The sequence below is a fragment of the Anser anser genome (genome assembly GCF_964211835.1).
Source record: "Anser anser genome assembly, chromosome: Z".
In the NCBI taxonomy this organism is placed as follows: Eukaryota; Metazoa; Chordata; class Aves; order Anseriformes; family Anatidae; genus Anser; species Anser anser.
In genome coordinates this window covers 36,903,317-36,930,579 of record NC_139723.1, presented here as the reverse complement: position 1 = coordinate 36,930,579, position 27,263 = coordinate 36,903,317, and the positions used below count along the sequence as shown (strand labels likewise).

Here is a 27,263-nt window from a genome sequence, read left to right as displayed (position 1 = left end):
GGGTTGATTCCTTACAATGTCATATACAGAATCATAGAATGGCTTGGTGTGCTAGTGTCTTGGGGGTAAAACTCTTTGTAGCTTGCCTTTGTTTCCCAAGCCTGGAAAAATAAGTTTGTATACAACAGTACTGTGGCATTGCTGATTGTTAAAAAAAAAAAACAAAACAGTTTTCAGTTCATGCAACCTTACAGGTAAAACCAAGTAGTACAGAACCATACAGAGCAAGACAGCCTATCGTAGTAGTTAGAAGACCACCTGAAGAAACCAGTTTGTGCATCATATTTTTATCTCGCCTTTGCCAAGCCTACAGAAGAAGAAGTGAGGTGGAAGGATGCAGCTGGGTGCTTACAGAAGTCTTCAATAAACCCAGAGAATTCAATATGAAGCTACCGAGAAAAATTTCTGTAGATGAATTTATTCTATGAACCACAGCTTCTCTACAAAGATAAGAACATTTTCCAAGTCTCTTCTTTGCACTTAGAAGTCTCAGACTTTAGGAAGAATGGGTGAGAGCTGAATGAATTCATTCTGAAAAGTTATTTTTGAAGCACGCTTTCCTGTTTTCCTAGTCTCTTTATAAGCTTTTTGGAAAATGAGACAAGCAAATCAATAGTAGGTTTTAAGTAGACCAAGGAATTCTCTAAGCCATTGAGAAGGCATGGAAGAACATCATAGACACTATTATCAAGAGGAAAGGATCGGTGTTTTGCTATGGTAGGCTGGATGTCAACCCACATGAAGCGCTTGTTTGACAGGTTCAGTTGCTTACCATAGCTCCTATATATCTTCTTCCATGTTGCACAAACCAAGCCAACAAGCCTTGATTTTTGCACTGAGCAGCATTTTTAAGAGCTATTGAATTCCTAATAAGGCTGCCAAGTATGATGGTTCAGGTGTCACAGAGACATTTAAAAAAAAATGGGCCATTTCTCTGCAAGCTATTGTTATCGAATTTCTCATGCTGCAGAGAAAAAGCATGATGTTTCTCAAGATTTTAGATGACCATGACCACACAGTCACTAACAACTAATTCCTTCAAAGCAAAAAATAAGTGGTTAGAAACAGGGTTGTTCAAAGTTGGGGGCAGAGAGATACCGTTAAGAACTGAAATTCACTGTCTGAGAAGGCAAACAATTTTTACAGAAGTATGTTGTTCAAGTTAAAAGCACAAGCCAAAACTGTTTTCTGTAGATTCTCTCCTCCATGTGGTAGATCCAAGTAAGGCACTTATTTTCACTGCTTTTTTCTACAATCCCTATTTCTAGGGCTGGAAGCAACAAGAACCCTCATTCTGATTATGAGCATCATCAACTTGACACACAAGCACAAGAAATTTTTAACATCTGCATTAAGAAGATCTTTCAGTTGCCTCTCAGTGCAGAAAATAAGGATGATTCTCACTGCAAAAAATACTTGGTTCACAATCACCTATAAGTGGGAATAGAGACAAGTAAGCCTCTCAATTATTTAAAAAACATCAAGTGAGCACACTATGGAGTATACAGAAAAAGCCACCAGTCACACAAAAAAACTGAGCAAGCTAGACTGCCTATCAGAACACTAATAATACGGTTTATCTTAAGATATCTTATAATCTGTACATGTTTGTTTCCACAATCAGAGCTGACCTAAGACCATACAGCCACAAAAAGATAAGAAAAGTAGGTTACCCCTCCTACACATTCATCACTACCAGTGTTCACAAATCCCCTTGATGCTGGGCTGACTAACTGCGAAAGCACTGTCTGGCTGCTCCAAGTGAAAACAAATATAGAAGAGAATACGAGAGAAGTCAGAATACTGGTTTTCAGTTAGCAGTAACTACGTAACTTGGTTTCAATTCTGGCCATATATTCTCCAAGCAGAGAGCTCATGTGAAGTTCCCAGTGAAAGAAAACTTCCATTTTATTGCTCTTACTTTTTCTTGTGTTGAAATTGCTCAGCAGAAAGTAATACTGTTAACCTTCTTGATAGCGTCATTAAGGATAGATTTTGCTGTTTCTCAGCTGGAGACACCTAAGCTTGCAGTTCAGCAAAGCAGTCTGGATAGCTGTACAGATCTATGCAAATTAGTGAGCTAGGGATAGACAGTCATCATACCTGAAGGACAATTTGGTCATTGATCATAGCCAACAGGTTCACAACAGGACTGTCCTGCTAAACCACCTTACATGACAAGGTTACCCATCTAGTTGACTAAGGGAAGATGGTTGCTGTGATCTTTCGGGATTTCAGTAAAGCTTTTGACAATGTTTCTCACAAGCACATACTACAATGGGTGAACAACTGGCTGACAGGTCAAGCTCAAAGGGTTCTAGTAAATTGGGTTACATCAGGCTAGCAGGCAGTCACTACTGGAGTTTGCCAGAACTCCATTTTAGTGCCAGTTCTCTTCAAAGTTTTCATAAATGGCTTGGATGTAGACTAGGTATTTTGAGTAAGTTTGCAGAAGGCACTACTGAATTCGGAGCAGCTGTTGACTCCCTCAAAGGTGGAGGGTCCTTGCAGAGATCTTGACAAATTAGAGAGCTAGGCCATCACCAACAATATGAAGTTTCACAAGAGCAAGTGTCAGACTCTACACCTGGGACAGGGCAACCCTGTATATACTGGGGGAAGAGAGGCTGGAGAGCAACCCCACAGAAATTTATCTAGGTGTTTTGTTCGACAGTAAGTTGAACATGAGTCAGTGTGCCCTAGCAGCCAAAAGCTCCAATTGTATCCTGGGATGCATCGAACATTGCACTGCTAGCTTGTCAAGGGAAACGACTGTCCTACTACTCTACTCTGCACTGGTGTGGCCTTACCTTGAGCACTGTGTGCATTTTTGGGCACCACGGTATAAGGACGACATAAAACTATCAGAGAGCATCTAAAGGAGGGCCACAAAGATAGTGAAGGGTCTAGAGAATAAGACGCATGAGAAGCGGCTTGGTCTTTTCTACCTAAAGAAGAGGAGACAGAAGGGAGGCCTCATGGTTGCCTGCAGCTTCCTCACAAGGGGGATCAGAAGGGAAGACGCCGATCTCTGCTCTCTGGCAACCTGCAACAGGACCCAAGTCCTACTGGAATAGCACGAAGCTGTGACAGGGGAGGTTCTGGCTGGCTGTTAGGAAAAGGTTCTTCACTGAGAGGATGGTCAGGCACTTCAGACTCCCCAGGGAAGTGGTCACAACACTGAGCCTGCCAGAGCTGAAGAAGCGTTTGGACAACGCTCTTAGGCATATAGTCTGATTTTTGGACAGTCCCGTGTGGATGCAGGAGTTGGACTCAATGATCCATGTGGGTCCATTTCCACTCAGGATATTCTATGATTCTATAGATTAAAAACTGCCCACTGTTTGACTCCTAACATACTGTGTATGCAATATTGAATGTGCTAAATATATTAAAAATTAATCAGGCAGCTGAGTAAAGAAAAAGGCAGAAATACAAAGCAAAGCAAAAAAGAGAAAGTAATAGTTCCTTACTTTTGCTTCCCATTCCATTCCTGCAACAGAAATTCCAAGTAATATAACTACTGTGATGGCTCCGATGATTCTGATGTCATTCATTTCATCAATCATCAGTGTCCCATTTTCCTAAAAATGGAAACAGTCATATACTTTTATCAAGTACCTATCTTCCCTATTACAGAATAGAAATGTATTGTTGAATATTATTTTAGACATAACCTCTATCACAAATGTGCTCACTTTAAATTCCCTATAGAGACGCAATTTATTTTCATTTAGAATTATTCAGTGATATGAAACAAAGAAAAAAAATCTCATCATAACCCATCCCCAGAGAAAATGACCTATCTTTTAACTGCCAGAGAATTAATCAGCACAGCAACAGCTACCATCCTGCATCTATAGATATATTTGTTGTTCACCATTACTCTTAATTCTTTCAATGCATTTCAGACATCTTCCCTTCTATAACAACTATAATTCAGTTCTTCTCATTTATATCAAAAAATGCAACAGATAAATTGGTTGTGTTTATCTTAAGGAATTGCTTTTAACAAACAAAACTCTTTGGAAAGGAACTTAATATAAACTACTTTCAGTTAACAAAAAAACAGCTAACTAGGAATCTTAGTATGAATAATTTATGATTCTGCATCAGGTATCTATACTTCCACTCTTCTCAACAGCCAGCAGTTTTAACTTCAGAATAAGTTCTGCATTTTATTTTTTCACGGAAAAACAGCAAGTAAAATTCCAGTTTGACATCAATGATAATTTGTTACACATCAAAAAGCTACTGAATTACAGTATTAATTTATTCATATATCAGTAGCATTCCTCCTCTTGTTAACTATGAAATCTTCTGCTATTAAATGACAGCACAAACCTGCATAACCTGCATAGAGTGCAGCATGATCAATACAATCAGTATTATCCATATACCTTAAGCAGCTCCACAACTGTCTCTGCAAAGCCAACAACATACATTGCTACTGCAACAGCATTGGCAAATGCAAAAATCAGTCCTATGGCACCACCGAATTCTGGTCCCAAACTTCTGGAAATTAAGTAATATGCTCCTCCTGAAAGGAAAAAAATGAACAAAAAAACACTACAATAAAGAAACTAAGAAAAATGTACAAGAATCAGCAACATAGTGTTTACATGAACATGATACAATTTATTCTTTTATCTTTCCTGATGTATTAGAAAAGAACCGCAAACCCAGTATTTTAGGAACAGGCATGCTGAAGCTACAGAAGTATATTTCAAGTTTCTAAGAAAAGGCACCAGTTGGAAGTAATCACCCAACTCATGTACCACATCATATTACTCACCTATGCAACCAGTTCCATTGTTAAAAAAGGCCAGTAGTACAGCTGCCTGTACTTTACGATTTATTTGAAATTTAAAAGCAACTGTGCATAATATTACTATTACAGTTATATTAGCTATAGCTCAAGAAACTAAGAACTTCAAAATTTTGAATAAGGCATTATTTTGTAGAAGTGGTTCAAAACAAATGTCTCCCATTAGAAGAGGATAATCTGATACATATAATGCGGTAGAGAAAAGTTTAGAAACTAAGCTCGACATAATACTAAGATTCATATTTGATCTTTCCCATTGAGTCTGTTTACTATGTTGTGGTGATTTTTTTTCCTTTCTCTTCGTTCTTAAAACAACAGAATTTTATATGCACAGAAAAATGAACTGCTTCTTTTTTAATTCTACCACAAGTTCTAGCAGTAGCCATCTTGTACTGTCATGAAGTAGTTTGAGCATGCCACAGGTACTGACCATTTATAAAACCATTTTACAGGAACTGATGACAACAGTGCATACACTATCAAAGCAAATGAAAATCATCACCCTTGGGAAGAGTTGGAGATGATCAAAAGAGTTCAGAGAATTTCTTTTGTACATAAGAAAAGAAATCACGCTAGACCTAGAACATGTCCTTTTGTATGTTTATATATAGATATAGCATATCCCTTTATAGGATTTACTTCATTAGAAAGATTTGTTTCAGGACATGAACACAAAAGCAACACATTCTTCACCAGCCCATGCAGACGCAGGTGAATATCAAGACCCTGTTTGTTCCTGGGTAAGTTTCTGACAATGTTTGTATTCCAAGAACTAAAACAGATGATGTTTCTTCCATGTTACAAAAGAAAGCCACCATTCAAGTCAAGTTACTAGGCTAACTGTTGGCTTTTCGTTACATGACTGAAGTCAAATACAGAAAATTAGAAAGACCGTGCTCTTCAGAAAACTTAATTCCTTCCTATTTTTATCCATTCTGTTCTTACTCCCCCGCTAAAAGAAAATGGAAAACAATTTAGAGACTCCACCTTTAAAGTGTATGCTTGAGAATGATAATATACTTTAAAAGTTTTATGAAAGAAGCTTTACCTCCTCTTACAAATCCATTTGTGGCTATAGCAGAAGTAGACAGTCCTGTAATAGTTGTCACAACAGTAGCCATTGCAATAACAACAACAGACAGACCTTTTGAAAAAGAGGAAAAGAGTTTAAGTCCAGCAGAATTCAAGCATACAGATCTTCAACTCAACTTTATTTAAAAAAATTAGTCTTCTAAACCTGACACAAGTTTATTGTATGTGGTCCTGTACATTCGAGGCTTTATTTCCCTTTTGTATGGAAGTGTTTTGTGGATACAAACAAAACTGGATAAGTGATATTTTCAGTCAGAGTAGAAGCTGTACCCTAGAGCTTCAAGGAAACACGTCCCTTTGGAAGGTGACAGATCTTTTGCAGTTCAAAGCTAACTTCAATAATTTTCTAAGGCATATATCCTACATAGTTTATATGCAGATTTTAATAACTAGAGACCAAAAGTTTCTCTCCACAATTTATTGAAGACTTGAAAAGATCATTTTTAAAATCATGTATCTTCTAGATAAATGGAAAGTAAGTGATTTCATATTGCTTAAACTTTTGATAAGGGTAAAATACTGAGAATATTAAAGCAATTTTCTGTACCAGTCTAACAGCAAATTCAGGATGAAAATCTCTTAGGTCACATTTCCACTGAAATAAAACTATATAATTTGTACACATACCTATCCCAGCTTGTCCAACAATCCATGATAGTCTGATGAAGAGCATTACGCCCCAGATATTTAGCATACATCGTACCTAGGGTAATAAAACAGACATTTAACATGAGTCTTACATCTGCAATCATTTCCACTAATTCTTCATTTTACTTTTAATATTGTCTGACTTATCTCGTAGTCCTTCCTCACCACTTTTCAAATTGTTTTACAAGAATAGATTCTTTAATTAGACAAGTTTTTTTGATTAAAAATTAAAAGGAAGCATAATTAAAAAAATACTGCCTTGAACAACAGAGTTATAGTTACATTTGACAGTTGTAGTAATTCTTGATCAAACAATACAAATAAGTAATTTAGACCCCAACCTTTAGGATCTAAAATTCATCATTACATCATTATATACAGAATACATCATTAACATTGTGAGGTTGCCAATACTCTTAGCTCAGATCTCCCATAACTCCTTTTTCAAGTACTAAAACAATAACCTACCAAATATTTTCTCCATTTAAAAAAACAAACAGAAAACCCCCACAACTTGACAGCCCTTGAACTTTCGTATCTTACAATGGACTAGCTTACTAAAGGACACTAACAGAATGGGGAAGTGAGGAATGTAGAAGAGGGAGGGATAAAGTCTGTTTCTTCTTTTCCTCAATAAAATAGTTTGCAACATGCACAGTTTAGACAGAAGACAAGCAGCAGGTCTTGTGTGAATCTCTCACCTGGAGATTACAGCATCAACCCTGCAAAAGGTTTAGGTGGTCACTGAAGTGAGACAAGTACCTGTCCAAACCATGGAAGTAAGAATGTTTTCAGAGATTTTTATGCAGTCTTGCAAAATGCAAAAACGCCTGAGCTAGAAACATTCACCTCAGCAGCTTATGCCTATAAGGAAACACTAATTTTAAATTTTTAAAATTTAATTTTTTTGAAAATTTAAAAGTGGAATTTTAAAACCTGCTTAAAACTTTTTAACAGATTTTGGAAGAAACTGGCCAGCAACATTTACCCTATGCTAACATCTAGTATCAGCTTCAAACCAGCATACAGAACACATACTATCAATATGTCTTCCAAACTTTAATACTTAGTATTGTTGCTTACAAAAATAGTACAATACAGAATTTGGGAATAGAGAAATTCAAGGTCATTTTAAAGCAGGTAAGAAGCAGAATAACTCAGTCCTTGGTTGGGGTATATCAACAGGAGGTCCTAGTATCTGTTACACAGCTGCTGTCAGCACTCTTTCTCCCAAGAGAAAGGGTATGGCTGCTTCAGGTCTTGTAAGGAAGTTGCTAACGCGCAGTGGAAGCTTCCTGAACTAAAATTAGGTATTCTGAATGCTTGAGTTCGATGTGTATTAACCAATTGTTGCATTTGCAGCCTCCACTAAAAAAATCTTATAGCTTTGGAGAGTACGTGTATTAATCACGTTTCCTCTCTGCCAAAGTATTAAAAAATAAATTCATATGTACTTGAAATAAAATCCTTTTTGTTACCCTTAGTTTTTCATTATTCTGAATGGGGACAGACTCAGATTCTCCCCTTCCCCCCCAAAATATTTAGTGTTGAGAACGACAGCTTAGGAGATGACGACTTTGTAACAGGTTCAACAAAATTTACATACTTAATTCAAGCTTTACCATACACATGTAGGTACTCTCACCACAGTATTTTTTTTTTTTTTTGCTTCTGTATAAGTAAATAAGAAAGGTATTTAAATCACTAAGGCACAATTTATCAAACTTACCAAAACACCTTTTATCCAGCCAAACTTGACTACCCCTTTGCTATCAGGTGTGTAAGTGGCAGCTGCTTCCCCAGCAGGAGTTCCCTCCTCTCCATTTGCATAGCCATCTTCAAATGGTTCCTTGAAAAAAAAAAAAATATATATATATATATTTCTTTGAGGTTTAACAGAGTACAGAGGCAATGTGATACTCAAGTCTTAAAAATAGTGTACTTGTGCAAACAGAATAATTAAAAAATGATGAGGTAGAAGTTACCATTTACATTCAGCACACCTTACAGTTTTCAGTGAATATACACCAAACTTAAGAGGACAACTTTGGAGTTCCTCTTCATTTACCAAAATTACCTGTGAACTGTTACCGCTGAGTAATAAATATTTTTAAAGAATGTGTCCTACAGTTATGGATTTTTTTTCCTAAAAGAACTATGCAATTTCATATGCAGTGACTGCTACCACACGGAAAGTTTTATTTCTTAATCTGAAAGCGTACTACCACAAGTTACTGGCCCTCATCTACACCATTTCCTGTAGTCCAGGCTTAGCTGTCAGTTGATCAATTTTTCAGTACATTGACTTCCCTGTAAATTATTCTGCTATTCATTGTAAGATGATGCTGCTAAAAAGGAAGGTAGAGGAGTGGCATTTCAGGAAGATAGAAGGAAGGAAGAGGAATCTGCTCCCAGACATCCCAGCACAGTTTAAAAGAGAAGCATAACAGACAGAAAGTATCAGTCCCATGCAAAAAACAGTTTGTGGCTTTTTTTTTTTTCAGTTTAACTCAGACTTACAATGCAGAAGCCTCAACTGTTTGATGTACATAACTACATACACCTAAGTGTGCTCAAGCACACACTGTAGGCTTGCTCTTCAAAAAGCAGTTCCGTTTTGCCAAGCCAAACCAACACCTCAGCATTTAAGCCTAAGTATTTCCTACACTTGCTGTAAGAAACCTTCAGAAAAGACTCTAGGCAAAGTATGTTAGCTATCCAAGGCAACAAGTATATGGAATGAATACACTCGAAAAAAACTGAAATCATTCAGAGGGTGCTATTCAACAAAACAGCTCAAGCAGTTTTTGCTAGGCAGCCTGCATCTTAACATGCTTAGAAAATATTTAAGCAATTAGAGGCTCTATCCCAATGAGGTACGAGACAGAACTTACATCTGCTAAATAAGACAAAACAGACTGGGCACAATTTACACTTTCAAGAAGTATGTTCAACGCTGAAGGCACGCAGTCAGGAAGTTTACTATGAGAAGCTCCAAGTTCCTCTTTCTGATGCATTAATATCAAATATGTCATCAGCACAGATGTTTCCCAAGGAAACATTTACAGAGCTGTCACTTACAACAGGTGCCATCTATATTCCTTAATAATTAGAGGCAAACACATGAACAGATTAAAAATACAATTATGTCAACCTTACACCAAGATTATTAGCTCAGATTCATGTCTGCTGTTTCCTTCAAGTACCTTGTGTCATAAAATTCTCACGAAAACAGATATACCGGCAACACATCTGGATATCCTGCGTGGCATAAGATCTCTACCATCAGGCAAAATTCTCATCAGTTTACAGATCATTACCTCTACCAGGAAGGTTTCTTAAATAGTTGGCTTTCTTGTCTCAAGGAAGGAGGTAATAGATACACAAACCCCAAACAGAGGGCAAAAAGAAACATAAAAGGAAATTACCCAGCTTGCTGAACTGCACTTCTTCTAGACAGAGGAGATCTAATGGCTGTAACTTCATGGGAGTTTTGCATAGCCTTTGAACAGATCAATCTATCTGCTGATTACTTGTATTTAAGCACTCTAGACTTGAAACAAATCAAGCAAGAAATGGTGTGTGATCTATATGGAGTGGAAAAAAATGGTGAGGATTAAACAAGGAGGTTACCATACTGCAACACTTAAAATTCTATATAGAATTAATCCCAGCATCTGCTTGTCAGGAAGGAGAATATCTACTTCTTCTTGAATGCCTACAGCTACAAGCCACCACAAGTAACCTAGGTTACTGAGCCTATGCTGACCTGCCCAGGCCAGAGCTGAAGAAACAGAAAGGCACCTCATCAGGCTTGTCACTCAGCTCAGACACACCTGAAATTTATGATGGAAAAGAGTAAGTCTACATACTGATATGCCCTAGTACACTTGAAAACTCTTCCTTAGGATAACTTCCCTAGAAATACTGGAATACGTAATTATTAACAAAACACTCAAAACTCTTTCTACGTATTAATGTCTTCCCTCATCAAATACTGATGTTTTCCCACAACATTTCCCAGAATTGTCTCTCCCCTTCTCCACCATCCTCTCCAAGAACACCAAGAACAAGGAAAGGAAAAAAGAAGAAATATTAAAAACAACGGATAGACTATAGCCATAAACAGAAGCCTGTTAGCCAGGATCTTCTACAGTGATTAATTTTTTTTGCTATTTGAGTTTTCACAGTCAAAAAAAACTTTTGACAACAATTCAAGGGAGCAGTACAGCCTCCCACGGCTGTGGGATGCTCACTAACTCAACAGCACCCTTTGGGCTCTCCTTAACACAGGGTTCAGGGTAAGTGCACTACTAGACTTTATAAACTACTATAAGAAACCTTTTCTTTCCTTAGAATTTATTTTGCATTCTTTATTTTCTATTCTTTCTTCAAAAACAAACTTATGAGGAACAAACATTTAACTTCAGCTACAAAAGCCTGACTGGTATATCTAAATGCTGCACAGAAAATGCTTTTGTACTCTTAAGTTGGGGTATAAAAAAGTACGAAAAGTATATGAAAGTATTTCTTACTCTTATCTGTCAACCAGAAAGAACCAACTACTACAAGAAGAACAGATTTGGATTGTGTCAAACCTTATTACTATGCTATGCTGCTTTATCATGTGAACATTTAATACAATGCATGGAAATTTGTCAGTGTCCGCAATTTAAGCTCTTCATAGGCGTTCCATGCTGAACTGTACACTCTCATTGTTACTAAACTGCGCGACCACAGTAACCAGAGAACACTGAGGAATCTCGATGTCACCTTAAAACACTTTCAAACAGAGCGCAGGAAACAAGTCCTGAAGTCCCACAGGTAGTTTAATAAACATGTTCACAATCTTGAACCAAGACCTCCAACCAAGCGCACAATTGTGTGACCATACATTATTATTCCTTCATAGAAAATACACATTGCCATAAGAAATCACTACACCACATTTGTAACAAACTCAATTTTAACGTCTAGCATTCAGGGAGTCCTGTTTGTATCAAAAAAGCAGTTTTTAATGCTTTGGCCAAGAAAACAGCCAACACTGATAACACCTTTTGGTATTACAAAAAGGCATGTCATGTTTCCAGTAAGAAACAATAAAACTTTTTTTTTTTTTGAAAAGGCTAGTCAGGGGAGGACCAAGCTAGAAGAAATCAGTATCCGTCTGTCCCAAAACACTGAAACATTATATTCAACTAAAGCAGTCAATGCTGTAATAGTGCGTCATAACACTTTAAGACAAAATAAATAAATGTTTTAGTTTGCTTCACATTTAGGTTTTAAGAGAAGGTTGAGAGTGTCCTAGCATCTACTGTAAGGGACAGTTACATATTTCAGCAACCTGACCATGGCTGACCAGGTACTAGTAGAACCTGCACCCATTATAGAGCTGCACATTTTGCTGTAGCGCTCCAACAAGTCCATCAGCCTGTCTTACTCTGAAGGAGATAACAGCTCGTAACTGATATTTATCAGTTAACAGATTATTTTCAAGCTATTCACAGTATGAATACAAGAGAGTTTTGTTCTGTATGCCTTGTCGCTCTACACTATGCAATTTTTTTTTTTATAGAAAACTATTTCCGAGTGTACAAAAAAACTTAATAACTGAAAGGTTATTGCTGGTTATCAGTGCTAGTGGGTGCCCAAAAAACACCAGTGAGAACACAGATACTACAAAGCGTGGGCACAAAAGTATTCAACTACACAAGGCTCCAAGTTTAGCCCTTTAATGCCAGATTAATAAAGCACCACTGTGGTCTCAGCTGTAAATAAAACAGACAGTATTTTTCATGCTTGTGGTCGTTTTTAGTCAAGTCACTGAGTGGGGAAAAAACTCATGAGCACTATTTTAAAAACAGCAATATGTGTATGATGAGATCTTCACAAACAGTAAAAAAAATAAACAATATGGTACTGAGGATTTGGAGGCAATAGAAGAGAAGGAAAGAAAAGAAAGTTTTGTCATTTCAGATCACAAATGATCTTTTAAACACAATTATTTATCAAAATATTGTCTTTTATCTAAGAAATCTACAGAAAGCATAGAGCCAGTGTTCACTTCCACTAAGGAAAAATAATCTACATTTACAGGCTGACAACTATCATACATCAATAGGATCTAGCCAAGAAACAGTTAAACTCTATTCCTACACACAAATCTCCATTGCTAAACTGTTCAGTGGACTGTAGTACAAGATAATCTACTATTTCATCTCCAGTACTGCTTCGTAAGTATAACAATAAGTTATTTGTACCAATTATGAATAGCCCACATATTTATTAGAAGTGCATTAGAAATGAGAAACAAGTTGTTAGCCAGAAGAGACTTCAGATTTTTCCACATCCAGCCTGTAACATACTGGTGTCCAGAAAACTCTCTCATCAGCAAAATTATTATTCAGATTTACGGCGAATCCTGAAACAACTGATAACTGTTTAAATTATGCTGCATTTTTTATTTGTGGTGAACTTATCTAGATTCCATTTTAAGAACAACATACTGAGGCTTTGTTGCCCTGAATGGGGTGGTACCAGAATGAATGTATATGAAGTCATTTGCTCTTGCTTCTTTTCAAGTATTGTTGTATGGAAGACTCAAAAGGACAAGATGGCTATTAAGTCTGTATTTAAGATTACCTCTTTTTGGACAAGATCTTACTGAAAGTTACTTTAGTCAATTATTTCTCTCAATTGCTATTGGTTTTTCTTACAACGCATTTGATTTCTCTATACTTTGAAAACACCCTGTTTACACTCATATTAAAGTCAATGAATGAATGAAAGATCAGGAATTGTCAGGTGGCAAACAGTTGCTGAGCAATAGCTCTGTAAGTCTGAACATTACTAGATTGATTTTTCAAGTTTACAACTGGGTTGTTCTAGGAGAGGGAGGGGAAAGGGTGCTATTATAGTAAGAGTACAACACTCATCTTTGGCAGCCAGAAAAAAAAAGTTAGTTTATTATATCATAAAGGTAAAGAAATTCCAGATTCTGAACAAAGGCTTTACAGATTCTTGACTTCTTACCAAATGTGGATTCTCCTCCTGGTGTAAATACCATTTATGTTAGGCAACAGAAAAACATTGACTCAAATTTATGCCACTACAAAATAAAACACTTGATACAATGTTGAGTTTAGATCTGATTCCACATGTTCATTCCAATTTGAATAATGTTTTGTCAAAAATCTTAGGGTAGGAGTAGGTGGTTGCCACCCCCCACTGCTCTTTTTTCCCCTCCACAAAATTCTTGGCGGAGTAGTTAAACCTTACAGGCTTTTATCCACATAAAATCTGTACCTACAACCTTTAAGTAGAAGCTCGTAGATGAATAATCTGTACTTTCTTTGTGGTCTGCCTGATTTAGCGTGCTCCAAGTAGTGAATAACTTATTTAGCTAACTCTTCCTATTCCCGTTACTCTTGTGCAAGCAGAGGCCAGAGAAGGACTTAACTTTCTTTTTTCTAAGTCTGACCAACTACTGGGTTAGCACATGCCACAAAGTATGGGCTTTTCCTCACACTAGTTCCTTAGGCTCCACAACAGCAGCTTTTCCTTGTCTTTGTAGGATATGGTAGTGAAATGGACTTAAATAGCTATTACTATCAAAGTGTCACAGAAAACCAACAGAGCCTCACTTTTTCAAGCTCCAGTTTCTGCAGCAGTATTTAAAAATGGTACTCAATGATATTTAATCAAGAGAACAGTTGCTTGTATTCAAAATCGCCTTCTATTTACATATTCTGACATGAAGCATGGCACTTTGGTCATTTAACACACCTCCTGAGGACAGGACACTAGGGAAGCCACCTGAGAATGGTCTTTCATCATCTGCAGTATGGACATGACAATACAGTTTAACATCAGGTCTCCTGTTGTCACCAACTACAGCCAAAGCCTTGACAAGGTAACTAAGCTTTTATCTTCTAACAGTTTTGTGTTTACAGATGTTTTCAGCAATTACTGTTGACAGTGGAATTCTTCAGGAGGAGAGATGTTCACACATCTTCTACATCCCTTCACTGAAGCTTCCATCTGAATTGCCAAGCTGTACACTACACTGCTCACACACAGCTGTTCACCACCATAACAATTTCTTTTTTTCCTCTTACAAAAGCTCAACTCTACTGGCACTGCCACTTCTTATAAACTCCTTTTTGTGGAAGGAAGTGATTGGTAAAATGTATTGATCTAGATATAGCATGCCAGCAGTCTCAACAATCAAGGAATCCATCACATGCAGTGATTACACTCCTAAACAGCCCAACTCTATCTGCACACAGTTAATGCTACGGCTACTCAAACACAAAACTTGTCACCATGGAAAGTACAGAAAATTTTCCGAGTTAACAGGGCTCAAAAAATATGAGGGAAAAAAACTGTTCAACATTTGTCTTACTTTTTTAATTAAGACATTCTATTGCTAGAGTACAGATAAGTGAGAGATCAGGAAAAGTTATCAAATAATAGCAGAATTACTATATGTTTTGCTTAAAAAAAAAAACATTTCCCATGATTTTTAATGACCACAAGTCTTCTCTTGCAGGAACAGACCTTCCACTTCCCCTTCTGGAATGAACTTTTGGATTCTTCCTCCCACTTCACTTGTGATGCTTCCAATGGTCTAACATTTAAAAAGTGCTAAATGTACTCTATACAGAGAGTGACTACATAGAATAATTACCTCTGACGCAACACTGACAACTTCTGTACCAGTACAAACCGGTCACAAATGTATTTTAAGTGTGATACCACGCTAGCAAAGAATAAACCTGCTACTAAAAGCAGGCTGACGTACACTGCACTATCAAGCACCTCTGTTCTTCAAACACTGCACTTGCAGCATGCTGACAGTCGCTTAATACAGAAGCACGGATCCCCAGTTTGTGCTCAAGGGTCCTTCATAAACTGTTTTTATGTTTTAATAGTTTTATCTTCATAGTTCAGTGTAGAGCAAGAAACAGAGCATTGAGATTCCTTTCCAAAACTTGTAAATCTCTGTGAAGTCATTTTGTGTATATTGTTGTCCAGGGACACAAAACAGTCCTGCAATTAATATGCATGAGTATTTTATTGAGAACAGTATTAAATTTGACTGTCTGCCTGTGAATACAGAGTATTTAGGTAATTAAATACACAGGAATGAAAACAGTTCTCGAGTCTCTTTCACTCGATCTGATAACACCGACTCCTATATTTAACCATTCCTTCGACCTACTAATGTTCAAAATGGTTCAAATACTGTTGTTAACTTTGCTCTGGAGAGTAATAACAAATCACAGCAAGTTTTTCATACTTAACTTGAAAAACATATCTACTAAGTCCGACAGTTTTAAAATGTTCTCTGTAACATTAACAAAAAGCTTTAAATGGAAAGAAGTATTGAAGACAAATATTTTACTCTACTATAACTTGGTTAGGGAACAATCACTACTGGTATGGGCAGTCTATTTTGTCATCTAGTAACACTAACAATACTGTTGTAGACAAACAGCTATTTTCTTCTCTCTACTGATGCATTTCAGTAAATCTTTCATTTATGCCAAAAGGAGTTTACCTAAACCTCGCTCCCATTGAGACCCCAGAACTGAGGAGTATGTATCAATATTCAGACCTGGAGGAAGCAGTTGCTTCAACACAATTTGCTATTTAGAACTATCAAATGAGGCAGAAGAATCTTGTTTGAGTTTCTGTTGTATTAATTTCCAGTTTCTAGCTCAATCTCTGTGAAAGCAAGCTAACGTGTTGGGAAAAAACAAACATACATGTGCTGTCTGCATCCCTCATTACCTGTGAAAAAACGCTTTTCAGGCCTACCCTAATAATTTGAGAGAGCTACCACCTTGTTACTCAGTAACAGTTGAACAGAATAAAAATAAAATTAAAGAAGTGTCTTGTAATGAGTAAATCACAAAAAAATCTGTAGTACACCTGCACTTCAAATATTGCATGCAGTTCTAGTTGTTCCTCACCAGTCTTGTTGAGATGAGGATGATGATAGATTTACCACGAGTTAGCATATGAATTGAGAACTGTATGCCCAACTCTAGATGTTTCATAATAGCCCTCAATCTGAGCATGGAGGTAGGCTGTCACATTTTTACACCTTCACACACCACTAATCTACATCTTACCTACAGGGGATGATGACAGGTATATTTGGTACCTCAAACAGGGCGATAATCCAAGCAAACACCATTATCTTTTCAGTTTACAATTGCTACTCAAAGACAGTAGTTTCCACGGGCACTTAGAGAGTTTACAAGGTCCTGATAACTCTTTACTTAAAAATGAACTTGCCAAGTTTACAAAAACAGATTTAGATATTCTGCATGAGGATTTGCAGGAGTTAAATTGGAAGCTTGAATGGTTATTATGGCTACCAGTGCGTGAGGGAAGAAAAAACCTCCAACCAAAACATCTCAAATAATTTTCTTCAGACAGGATCTTCTGTGAAACTTTTTTATTCATGATTACAATGGCAGGCGTCCTGTCAATCAGGAGCGCATTTTAGTAAACAAATCATAACCTTTTATTCCCTATTACCCAGAACCTGATCACCTCTCCTGTTTCCTCATTGGCTGAGTACTACAGGTTCACAAGCTACTCGACGCTCCTCTATACCATATAGGTACAATTTTTCTTTTTTTTTTTAACCCTTTAATTTCTCCTTTCTTATGTTTTGAGAACTTGTGATCTTTGTTCTACTGTTCTCACACTGCTCATCCTGTTTTTCCTCAAGCTTCTACCTTACTTTGGAACAGTGAGGCCTTCTACTGTCCGCTTATCTACTTAACATTTCTCCTTATTATGACTACACAACTGCCTTGGAATACAGAGAATTAGTTCTCTACTGCAAAAACAACTTTGTTTCTTACAAAGCTTGAATGGTTATTATGGCTACCAGTGTGTGAGGGAGGGAAAAACCCAGTCAAGTAGCAAGCACAGAAGAACACATGACTGAAGACATGCCGAAGACATCTCAGTCTGACTAAATGCCTCTTGAGAATTTTCTTTAAAAAACAAACTAAAGAACACACACCTTCAAGGAATGCTGCTAGTTATTGTGCACTGAATAGGAGTTGAATGCAGTTCAGAAAATTCAGCAGTCAATGCCTGGCACATTAGGTACTTTATTGCTTGGTTTTAAGCCAGGAATGAGTTAACAGATTTCCTACTAGAGTTTATAACTCCCACTTCCAGCACATGAAATCCTGCTACTATATACCGTGATTTCACTAGCTTTACAGTTGTGACCTAGAAATGCCTACTAACCCATTAAAAGGCACCCAGAGGTTACCTACAGCAACAGGAGATAGATCACCCAGATGAGACATGATCTGCTCTTAAAATGCAGATTTTCTTCCTTGGATCAAACATGAACACCTTTGACCACTGGATACTAGCCTCAATCGAAGGAAGTCATTTCCAAGTTTGCAGCCAAGAGACCAAAAAAACTTAAGTGCTCTGGCTACATTACCTTCTCTACAATTACATATTTAAAATATAGCAGCAAATACTTTTGGCATCCGCTTCTAGAGATTTTAAAAGAGATTGCAGCAAGCACAGAACATAATGTTATCTTGAGCTGAAATTAGTTTGTATTACTTTGATTACAGTGGAACAATTTTGAACACAGAAGAAATTTATAGTTACAATTAACATGTCAACTGAAGAATTAGCCAGCTCCACATCTCTGCCATCAGCTTGTATTTCACTGTCTTGCAACTCAATACTGCTTTTAACACAGACATTAAGCAATATTTGTGTATACTTATTCATACATGTATTTTCTGATTTTCGAAGACATTTTTACTTTTTAACAGGTAGAGAATCATCTATTTTTCCTCCCAACTCTCACCAGTAGTTGGAATTATTAACCAGGCTAGCAAGATTGTTAATCAAGAAACTTACTTGGACAACTGATTTCAACATAGGAGTTAATCACTGTACTCACAAGGTAGTGTACTTACAAAAGGATAGGTGACTTGTTTATTAAGCTCACCACCACTTCGATCTTACATGCATAAATTGTTATTGAACGATCTCTGATATAGCTTAGAAACCAAACCATGGCCACAGACTTTTCTCTTCAAGGAAGCAATTATGATCCTCCCCTCCAAATACAGGATGGATGCAAGCTGCATTCTGGGGTACTTTTATTTGAAGAAAAAGGTCTGCAACCAATTCACAAATAAGTAACAGCAAATTGCCCATACCTAAAGAGTACTTTAGTTAGTGAAAATGAAGAGAACATGATCTTTGATCTTGATCTTACCACCTCAAAAGAAAGAAGTACAGCAACAAAAAGGGGGCTTCAGGACACGAAGTAACTTGCCCAAACTGCAGAATTCAGCTAGAGCTTATAATAAGCCTTACCTGTCCCTTGTCATCATTTCCCTGGATATTTTACAACAAACTCCTTCTGAGAGGGGAAAAAAAATCAGGACAGAGACAAAAGTGAGAAATATTCCATAGCCGCTAACTTGTCATGTCACATTAACAGACATTAAAGCAGTGCATAGTATTCCAAGGTTGATTCCCAACCTTTCTTCTGGCCTCTTTTGCATTACTAGGAATTCTGAGGCTTTCCACTCTTTATAAGAAAAAAAAAAATCACAAACATCGCATTGCTTTCCTAAACGTCTCAAAATAAAGTCTCTCTCAAAGTAACATGTTCATCAGTGCATCTGTAAATGGTGACTATGCCAACACTATTTGATCTAGCTGTCTTAATGTTAGCATAGGAAGTTCAGATTCAAATCTTTTCACTCCATTTAAACTTCAATAAACAGAGGACTAGCTATACTGACAGAGGGAAAGCACTGAAATCTAGATATCCACAAAGATGTTGAGATTTGAAAGGCTGCAGCCAGCATCCAATGACCGATGGAATCCTTTCGAGCAGTTCTTACACGTGACATGGCACCAGTTTTGTTGACATCTGCAGGAGACTAGACTCTTTTGTACCTGTCTGAAAGACCAATAGTATTTGTTTGTATAACAAAAATCACTAGAGGTTAGGAGCATTTTTCAAAAGCATCAAGACAGGAAAAAAAACTCTCCACATCTTCACATCTTGATTCAAACATCTCTCCATAAGGACATGATAATACGAATACTCCAAGCAAGCTGATAATACTGAAATGTAAGAAATTAGAAGAGACCTCCATGCAGCGGCTGTATGATGGGACTACCCCATGGTAGACCTACAATGCTCACGTTCTGTATTTCTAGAAATATTATATTCAAAGTCAGCCCTTCCTGGCAAGGAATGGTCTGCCCTCATTTAAAAATATATAGATATAAATATATATTTTAAATCTTCCTTTGCCAGGAAGTGTCTAGACTTTCAGTTAACAGGAAATTGCACCATTAACATCAAGTTACAAAAAAACGGAGGTACGGCTTCCTGCACAGACGTAGGGGTAACCAATCCATCAAGCTTTATGAGGAAGAAGTGTATGTAGCTTCACAACTCAAGAGTACACCTCCGTCATGACGGTGATGGATCACCATAAAAGTTCCTGTTCTTGTATAAACCTAAGTCCTTTTTGATTTAGATCAAACCTTACCCTCTGTTTAAGAAGTCTTGACTGGGGAGCACTAGGATCTTTTGGTGAAGAACGTCCAAGCTGGAAGCTAGAATACCTTTCCAGTGCCCTTCAGAATCATATTAGTTTTCCTGCTGCACCAATGAATTTGATCCTTTCCAGAAGAACCATTACAACTAGTACAGTGAATGATTATATAAGTCATTATTCATTACTGTCCACTGACTGTCATACTCCTCTGACACAAAAAGAGGAATTATTCCTTGGGAAAACAGGTTAGGTTCTGAACACACTCGATTTTCACTCGATATCTGAAAGACATGTCTACTACATAAAACAGTTAAGAGACCCTTTAAGTGTTTCATACTATTTTCTTGTTCTCCAGAATGAAGCAGATGCAGCATTTAACTGCATAAAGATGAATCAAATCCTATTAGCAAGCTACTTGCATAGCAGTTTTGCATACTTAAGTAGTTCAAGAAACTCAGTGTTCTGTCAAAAAATACAAAAGAGAATTCTTGCCTCAACCTTTCTGAAGAACTTGTTTCCAGTACAGCAAATTCCCAAGTTATCTTCTACATTCTGTACCCTTTCTCCCCAAAAAGGATGATTTTTAGAATTCTTGCTGTTCACTTTCCAATTGTCATGTATTTCTAACATAGAAAGCATGATGCATTTCCCAGTCAAGAGGTGGGGAATGGGGAGTAAGTATGTCACAGTACACAGGCACAACCTTATAATTACACTTAGAAAGTGACTTTTTTTTAGCTATAATAATTTTTCACAAAGTTACATTTAACCCATTTTCTTATGACAGACTAAATAGACCACTGAAGTAATTAAAGTCAGTTAGACACTGACCAAGTTTTTAACATCATACCACAATGTGGTAGATACAGCTAATGGCACAGTACCCCAAGCCAGCACAGAGCTGAGCTGGTACATTCATGCAGCACTGCACTTGTACTGGCACAACATTACATTCAAGTCAAGTTGACGAACTGCTTACAGCTCAGAAGAAGATTACTTGGAATGGTTTTAGGGTTTCTCTACCATGTAAGCCCCTTGGAGTAAGTTGAAACACTAACGTATAACACTGACATATTCTTCACAGATGCAACAAATGTTGCTATTTCCTTTGAATTCAAAAGCCTGAATAATCTGAAATAGAAGCAGTTCATTTGAAGAAGGAAAATTAGCTAGCAAGAATGAAGATGTGAGGTAAGCTTCCTTGTTAAAAAGGCTTCAGACAGACTGAATTATTTTTTTTTTAAACTCACTACATCTTTAAAGTCAGTTAAATTTATCAGACAGAAAAGATGTGTTTTATAGAGAAAAAACAACCAACCACAATTAAGTTTATCAGGTCTAATCAGCATGCTGAAGTAGAGAAATAAATCAAAGATGTTCCACGTGCCGAAGCTGTAAAAACTGGATAACTTCCAGAATACCGAAAGGCAAACAATTCTAAGTCCACTAATAAGATTTTTGTTTAAAAATAGTTAACAAATGAACACATTGTAAATGCCATTACCTATGCCAAACAGGGGCATGAGGGGGGCAGGGAGAGAGGCAGCACAGAGAAAGCAGATGGGTTTGTGGTTGCCCACATTGTTTGAGTATTATGTGGAACTTCAGGAAAAAATCTGAAGGATGCAGCTGAAGATGTAGTACACTGGTTTGAATTACTCCGAGATAGCAATCTTGCCAACCTCCTTCTCTGCAAGAATATTCTTCAGGAATGAAAGTCAGATGATGTCTAATCAAGTACAGTACCAAATGGGGAAAAAGTTAAACTGCAGATTAATATTCACTCCGTGTCACCTTATTTTTTAACCAGTTCTGATGTAGTTTATGCTGAAAGAAAAGCTACCTAGCCAAACAAAAAATTAGTGCTGCTCTTTCGCATTCTGGTCTTGAATGTCTTACTGATACTGATGATATGGGAGCTAAGATTGGCTTATTAAAAGTCAAGCTTCTCTGAACAAGCACTCCCTCTTTCCTTCCTTCTCTAGTTGCACTCCACTGGAAAATTACAGTGTCATCTCTTCTTCTGACATTAGTGCTCCGGGGTTTCAGTGTATTGCAGTAATCTCCAAGGAGGGATACACACAAACCAATGTGTGTGCAGGAGAATCCACTGGAGTATGAGAATAAAGTATTTTTTTCATAATGTTAACATGCAAAATTTTAAAATATTGTTAAATCAGTTTCCCTCATCTCCATCTCATCCTTTAACCTCTATTTATGTGCATGTTTTATAGTATACATAATATTAGTAGAGTAGTACATGTATGTAATTTACAAATTAACATATATTGGGGGTGCTTGCTCAAAACTTTTTTTTTTTTACTGACAGTTGTGCGATCAAAATGGAGACAAATCCTGTATTGTACCAGGGCACAAAACCACCTCATGCAGTGCAAGATTTCTGCAGTTAGGGGGGGAATAACAAGGCAGGGGTTGCTTTCCGTAAACCCGACTGGTTTCCAGATCCAACTTTAAGCCGTATAAATACAAACACAACCATGAGAATAGAGCAGTTTACACCTTTCAGTAGCAGCCCACACTTGCATTTTCAAACTATATCCTGTTAACAGCTTTCAGTTATTTCTAGCTTCTCTGGAACAAAGCAAAAACAACAACAAAAGTATGAACAGTACTAGCTGTTTGCTGATGACTGTACAAGGGTTTTGTTAATCTACAGGTGTTTTAAGTAAAGATATCACACATGTGATAAGGAGATTCATACAACAGATCTGAAAATGCAGATGGTCCTTATAAAAAAAACCCTGGAGGACTAATATTAATTACTGCTGTTTGCAGCAGTTGTTCATAATATCAATTATCACCATGACCCCTGAGGTGCAAAAATTGTGTGGTACCAGAATAAGTAGAGTGATGATTCTCCACACAGGTTAAAAAAAAGCACTGAAAGACCATTTTGCACACAGCTAGTAAAAGCCACATCTGAGTGCAGGTGCACAGAGCTCACCGTTCTTCAAAAACTGGTAACAAGAACAATTACAAATGAAAAGCTTCTAGGATGTCCGAAAGCGTAATGACCAAGCCTGGACAAGAGAGCTCCTCATGTTTCATTTTAGTGAGATGGAAATTCAGAAAGAAATGCAAGCACTGCTTACAAACATAAAGAGCAAGAAAGAAAAGAAGCTATTTCAAATAAGTCACACCAACACAAGAGTTAAGAGGCCTGCTGACTGACTGGGGGCTTTGGCAAGGTGCTGCAAGAAGAGTTCCTGCCTTCTAAAAGGGGCAGCGGGGAGAAAGCAGTTTTCAGACAGACCTCACATAACATAGTCAGCTTACTTAATAGCCTAAAATCATCTTTTTGTCTTCTGTGCATCTTTAGCCAGGCTGTCTTCTTTACAGACTAGCAGATGAAAGCGCTAGATAAAAGTTGGGAGACACAGTAGCCATTCACCATTGTAGGAAAGGAATTCGCAGGTGGCTTTGCGCTGTTTCACACATCCCTGAATTAGAGATAATGAGGAAATAAGCATTAGAAAAAACTTGAGCAAGGTCAAGATAAATTAACTTGGCTTCAGTGTTAAAAATGAACTTTGCACAGTGGCCAATTGCTGGCTGGCTTGAGGCACGTGTCTGAGGGTCTCTAACCAATTGTATGACCGATTCGTGCACGTGGACAGCGCATGGGGTTACGGGGAAAGTATATGTAGTGGAGAAGAAAGGGCAATAAAGGCCTTCTGTTCAGGAGCCATCAGGAGTCCGTGTCTTTCATCCCTTCACACCATTTTCAAGAGATTATGCATTCTTTGTTAAGAAGTAGCGCCATATGCAGCTTAATGTTTTAAGTTAAGTGCTTTCAATAAAATACAAATCAAAGACTGAAAAACAGTTACAAGCATCAGTAAACCAAGTTGAGCAAAAAAGAGAGAAAGAGTGAATCCTGCATCAAAACAATCAGTATTTCCTACTCCTGTCTCCAAATTCAAAGGATAGATGCATGGATTTCTCTGTGGGTGAGGAAGCAAAGTTGTGCATTTAAGTGTCTTTTGGTGTGTTCCCACCCTCCCCTCCCCCCCACTTTGGGCAGGGGGAAGATCTTCCTCTGAGATCACCATCTTATAGCCTGTCAAAGGAACCAACTAGTATTCTCAGTAAGTATTTAGCAAACAACTGAACAAAACTACCAGTAGAGGGCTTGGTTTACATACCATCTACTTACCACAGCTGTAAATGACAGAACAAAAGGCATATATTAAATCAGAATCATTCACAGACTTAAGTTTCTTGTTCCAAAAAAAAAAACTCCCTAATTAAGGCAATGCAACAAAAAAAATTAATGCACAGTAATGAATAATTTAAACAATCCAATTCTGAATGCTTTAAAAGCATTTGCCTTCCAGAACCACAAGGTCTATATTAGAGCACAGTGATTTTTGTATTGAGGAAGACGAAGGCCTACAGAATGCATTCTACAGGCTGTAGGCTTACTTACAGTCATTGGCAAAACTACTGAAACGTAAGAAAAAAAGAAAAACTTAGTCTTCGTTATGTCTGAAGGAGATCCTCTCAGTGGATCCTCCTCAGGGCAGTGCACAGTGTTGCAACTGCAACAAAAACCTGTGCGGCACAGTATGCTGTCTCCCTCCCACTTCTTTGTTAATGATAACCATCCTCACAGCTCTACATCTCTGGAGACCGATGCTCCTGCAAAGCATCACCTTATCTGTGACATTAGCAGCTGTAAAAATATCACCAAATTCCCTCTGCCATCTCTCTGGAGGATGGAAAGATTAATGCACACCAAGTGGGTAAGCAATGAACTGATCGCCTTGGCTATTTGCAGCCAGTGATAAGCGACAAACTCCTCACCTTAAATTTAAGGTGAGGAACCAAGACCAGTAGCATGCAATTCATCCATATGAGTACTGGAGCATCTCCCAGCTGTATTGCCACAACCCTTTCTACTCTAAGAGTTTCAGTTGGAATGATCGAACAACGGTTGAGGTGGTTAGAAACCTATCCTATCGTGACAAGGCAAACTCGTGTGTACATGTGTATCTTCCACAAACTGCATCATCCTCATGTTGGCCTTTTCTGTGAGAACAGAATGAGGAGACATATGAAGCTTGTAAACAAGGCTATGAAAAAAAGAGTTATTTAATTGGTACTAGCACCAGCAATACTGTAACTCTGCCTCTCAACATGCATTTACCTTTGAAACTAGAGTACAGTGCAAACACCCTGCAAGATGAAATAGCTAAATTCAAAGCAACGAACCACATGGCTGGTGAACACATTTCAAACAGTCGTGATGCAAAATAAATGCCCACCTTGATGCACTGGATCAAGAAGCTGATCAGGACAGAAACCCAACAACAGTTCCCACACAAAAACAAGCATTTTGTGGATGTAACAATAGGTCTTTACTTAGTCTAAGTTTTATTCAATGGGACTAGGATGTTTATACTAGCTGCCCTGCTAAGCCTTTGACATACATGCTGTACAGGTAAGCTAGTACAAAAACCCACAGCTAAGGAAAGGGTTTAACTTTTCAAGTTTCTAAGAAGTGGGGGTGGGGGAAATCACTTATTTTTAAAAATCCCTTCTTCACTTAGACACCTATCCATACTGCATATTAAATTAAGGACATTTTAGAAATTAATACTTTAAGTTAAATAACGCTTACAACATAATTGAGAATGATTTTGAGAATGAATAATTACGTTGTCCACAGCTCCTCTTTGCTACAACCCACCAAGAAAATTGCTTGCCATCCTTTAAATTAAATACAAAGAAATTATAGACTTATATAGACACTTACAGAAAGTGCAGTTCCAGACTAAGTCAGGTTGTGCACCAAAATGTCTTAATGGTATCATAAAGAGCTTCCTTGACTGCTATTGTGTAAACACACTGAATAAGTATTTGCCAAGCTCAGAATTTCAGGTTATGTTTTACTTACTGAACAGAGTATCTAATGAACTTCTCCCTTCTACTCCTTCTCATCCAGTTAGGAACCAGGTGTCAGAAATTTGAAACATACACTGTTTCTGCACAGATCACATGGCTTTTTTACAGCATCTCTAACCCCATGCACAAGACATCCACTTCCATTCCACACCAGCTCAGAACCAGACTAAAGACTTTCATATAACTCAGTCATGAGAGAACCTAAGAGGCAACAGTAATTCACTGTTACTGCTCGTAATTACTCTGATATCTAATCTTAATTGTGCCATAGAGATGCTTTCCTGCAACAATCACCTTTATCAGAACAGATAAAGAGCCACTGTTTCAAGAAAAAAAAAAAAGAAACACAGCTAAATAATCACCAAAAATAAAAATCCTAAATCAGTACACATGCACTAAGCTGCCTAACAATGGTGCGAAGGGTCTCAGAAGACATTTTCCCATGGGCTTCCACCTACAAGGAGCGAGAGGCAGGACGGAAAGAGTTCTGGAAGCAGAGCATTCCTCGCCTCATTAGGATGTGGCCCACATGTTCCCTCGTTTCCCTACACCAGCAGAAAGACCCGCTGAAACGTGTACTTATTAGTGCGCGACAAAGCACCCAGATGCTGCAAGAAAGCAGCACTGCGATGGTTTAACTTGGCTCCCCCTGCCACATGACCCCAAAACCACATCGGGTGCAGCTTGCCCGCAGCCTGTCCTTCAGCAGTGCCAGCCTGCAGCGCAAACAGGCTTCGCAGGGCGGCTGTAACCGGGAGTGCAGGGCTCCCAAACCTCCTGAGCACCCCCCCGTGGTGCAGGGTGCCCCCCCTGGGCCGGCAGTCCCCGCTCCCCTCCCCAAAACGAGGAGCAGCCCCAGAAAGCAGGGGCCACAAGAATCAGGGTGACGCGCGCGTTGCCGCCTCCTCCTCCTTTTTTAGCACCGCTTCCATCGCTCGCAGCTCCCTCCCCATCCTTGCGCCCGCTGGGGGGAATACCCACTGCGGCACGGAGGGGGAAGGAAAAAATAAAAATAAAATAAAAGGAGGGGGGAGCTAGAGGAAGGGATCCCTTTGGCTGGCACCCGCAGCCGGCTGCCCTCCAGCTCCTGGGAGCAGCGCCGCCAGGAGGCCGAGGGGTGGCCGTGGAGGGTCGGCGGTGCGGTGTGAGGTGTAGGGTACTGGGGGCAAACCCCCTCT

At 38.1% G+C, this 27,263-nt stretch overlaps 1 protein-coding gene and 1 long non-coding RNA gene across 4 annotated transcripts in view; both read right to left on the bottom strand.

Moving 5' to 3' along the window:
• The window catches only part of SLC12A2 (solute carrier family 12 member 2), a 62,740-nt gene that overhangs the window by 34,762 nt on the left and 715 nt on the right, over positions 1 to 27,263 (bottom strand). For all 3 annotated transcript variants that reach the window (XM_083819187.1, XM_083819189.1, XM_083819188.1), the window contains exons 2-6: positions 8,298 to 8,417; positions 6,548 to 6,623; positions 5,877 to 5,972; positions 4,401 to 4,540; positions 3,474 to 3,584 (exon numbers count right to left, since the gene is read on the bottom strand). In XM_083819187.1, coding sequence (XP_083675313.1) covers positions 3,474 to 3,584; positions 4,401 to 4,540; positions 5,877 to 5,972; positions 6,548 to 6,623; positions 8,298 to 8,417 — 543 coding nt within the window. The remainder of the gene's footprint in view (positions 1 to 3,473; positions 3,585 to 4,400; positions 4,541 to 5,876; positions 5,973 to 6,547; positions 6,624 to 8,297; positions 8,418 to 27,263) is intronic.
• Positions 15,148 to 27,262, bottom strand: LOC310890325. The gene is made up of 2 exons (XR_014577180.1): positions 26,380 to 27,262; positions 15,148 to 26,286 (listed from the first exon to the last, which is right to left on the bottom strand). It is a non-coding gene; the product is annotated as an uncharacterized lncRNA (long non-coding RNA).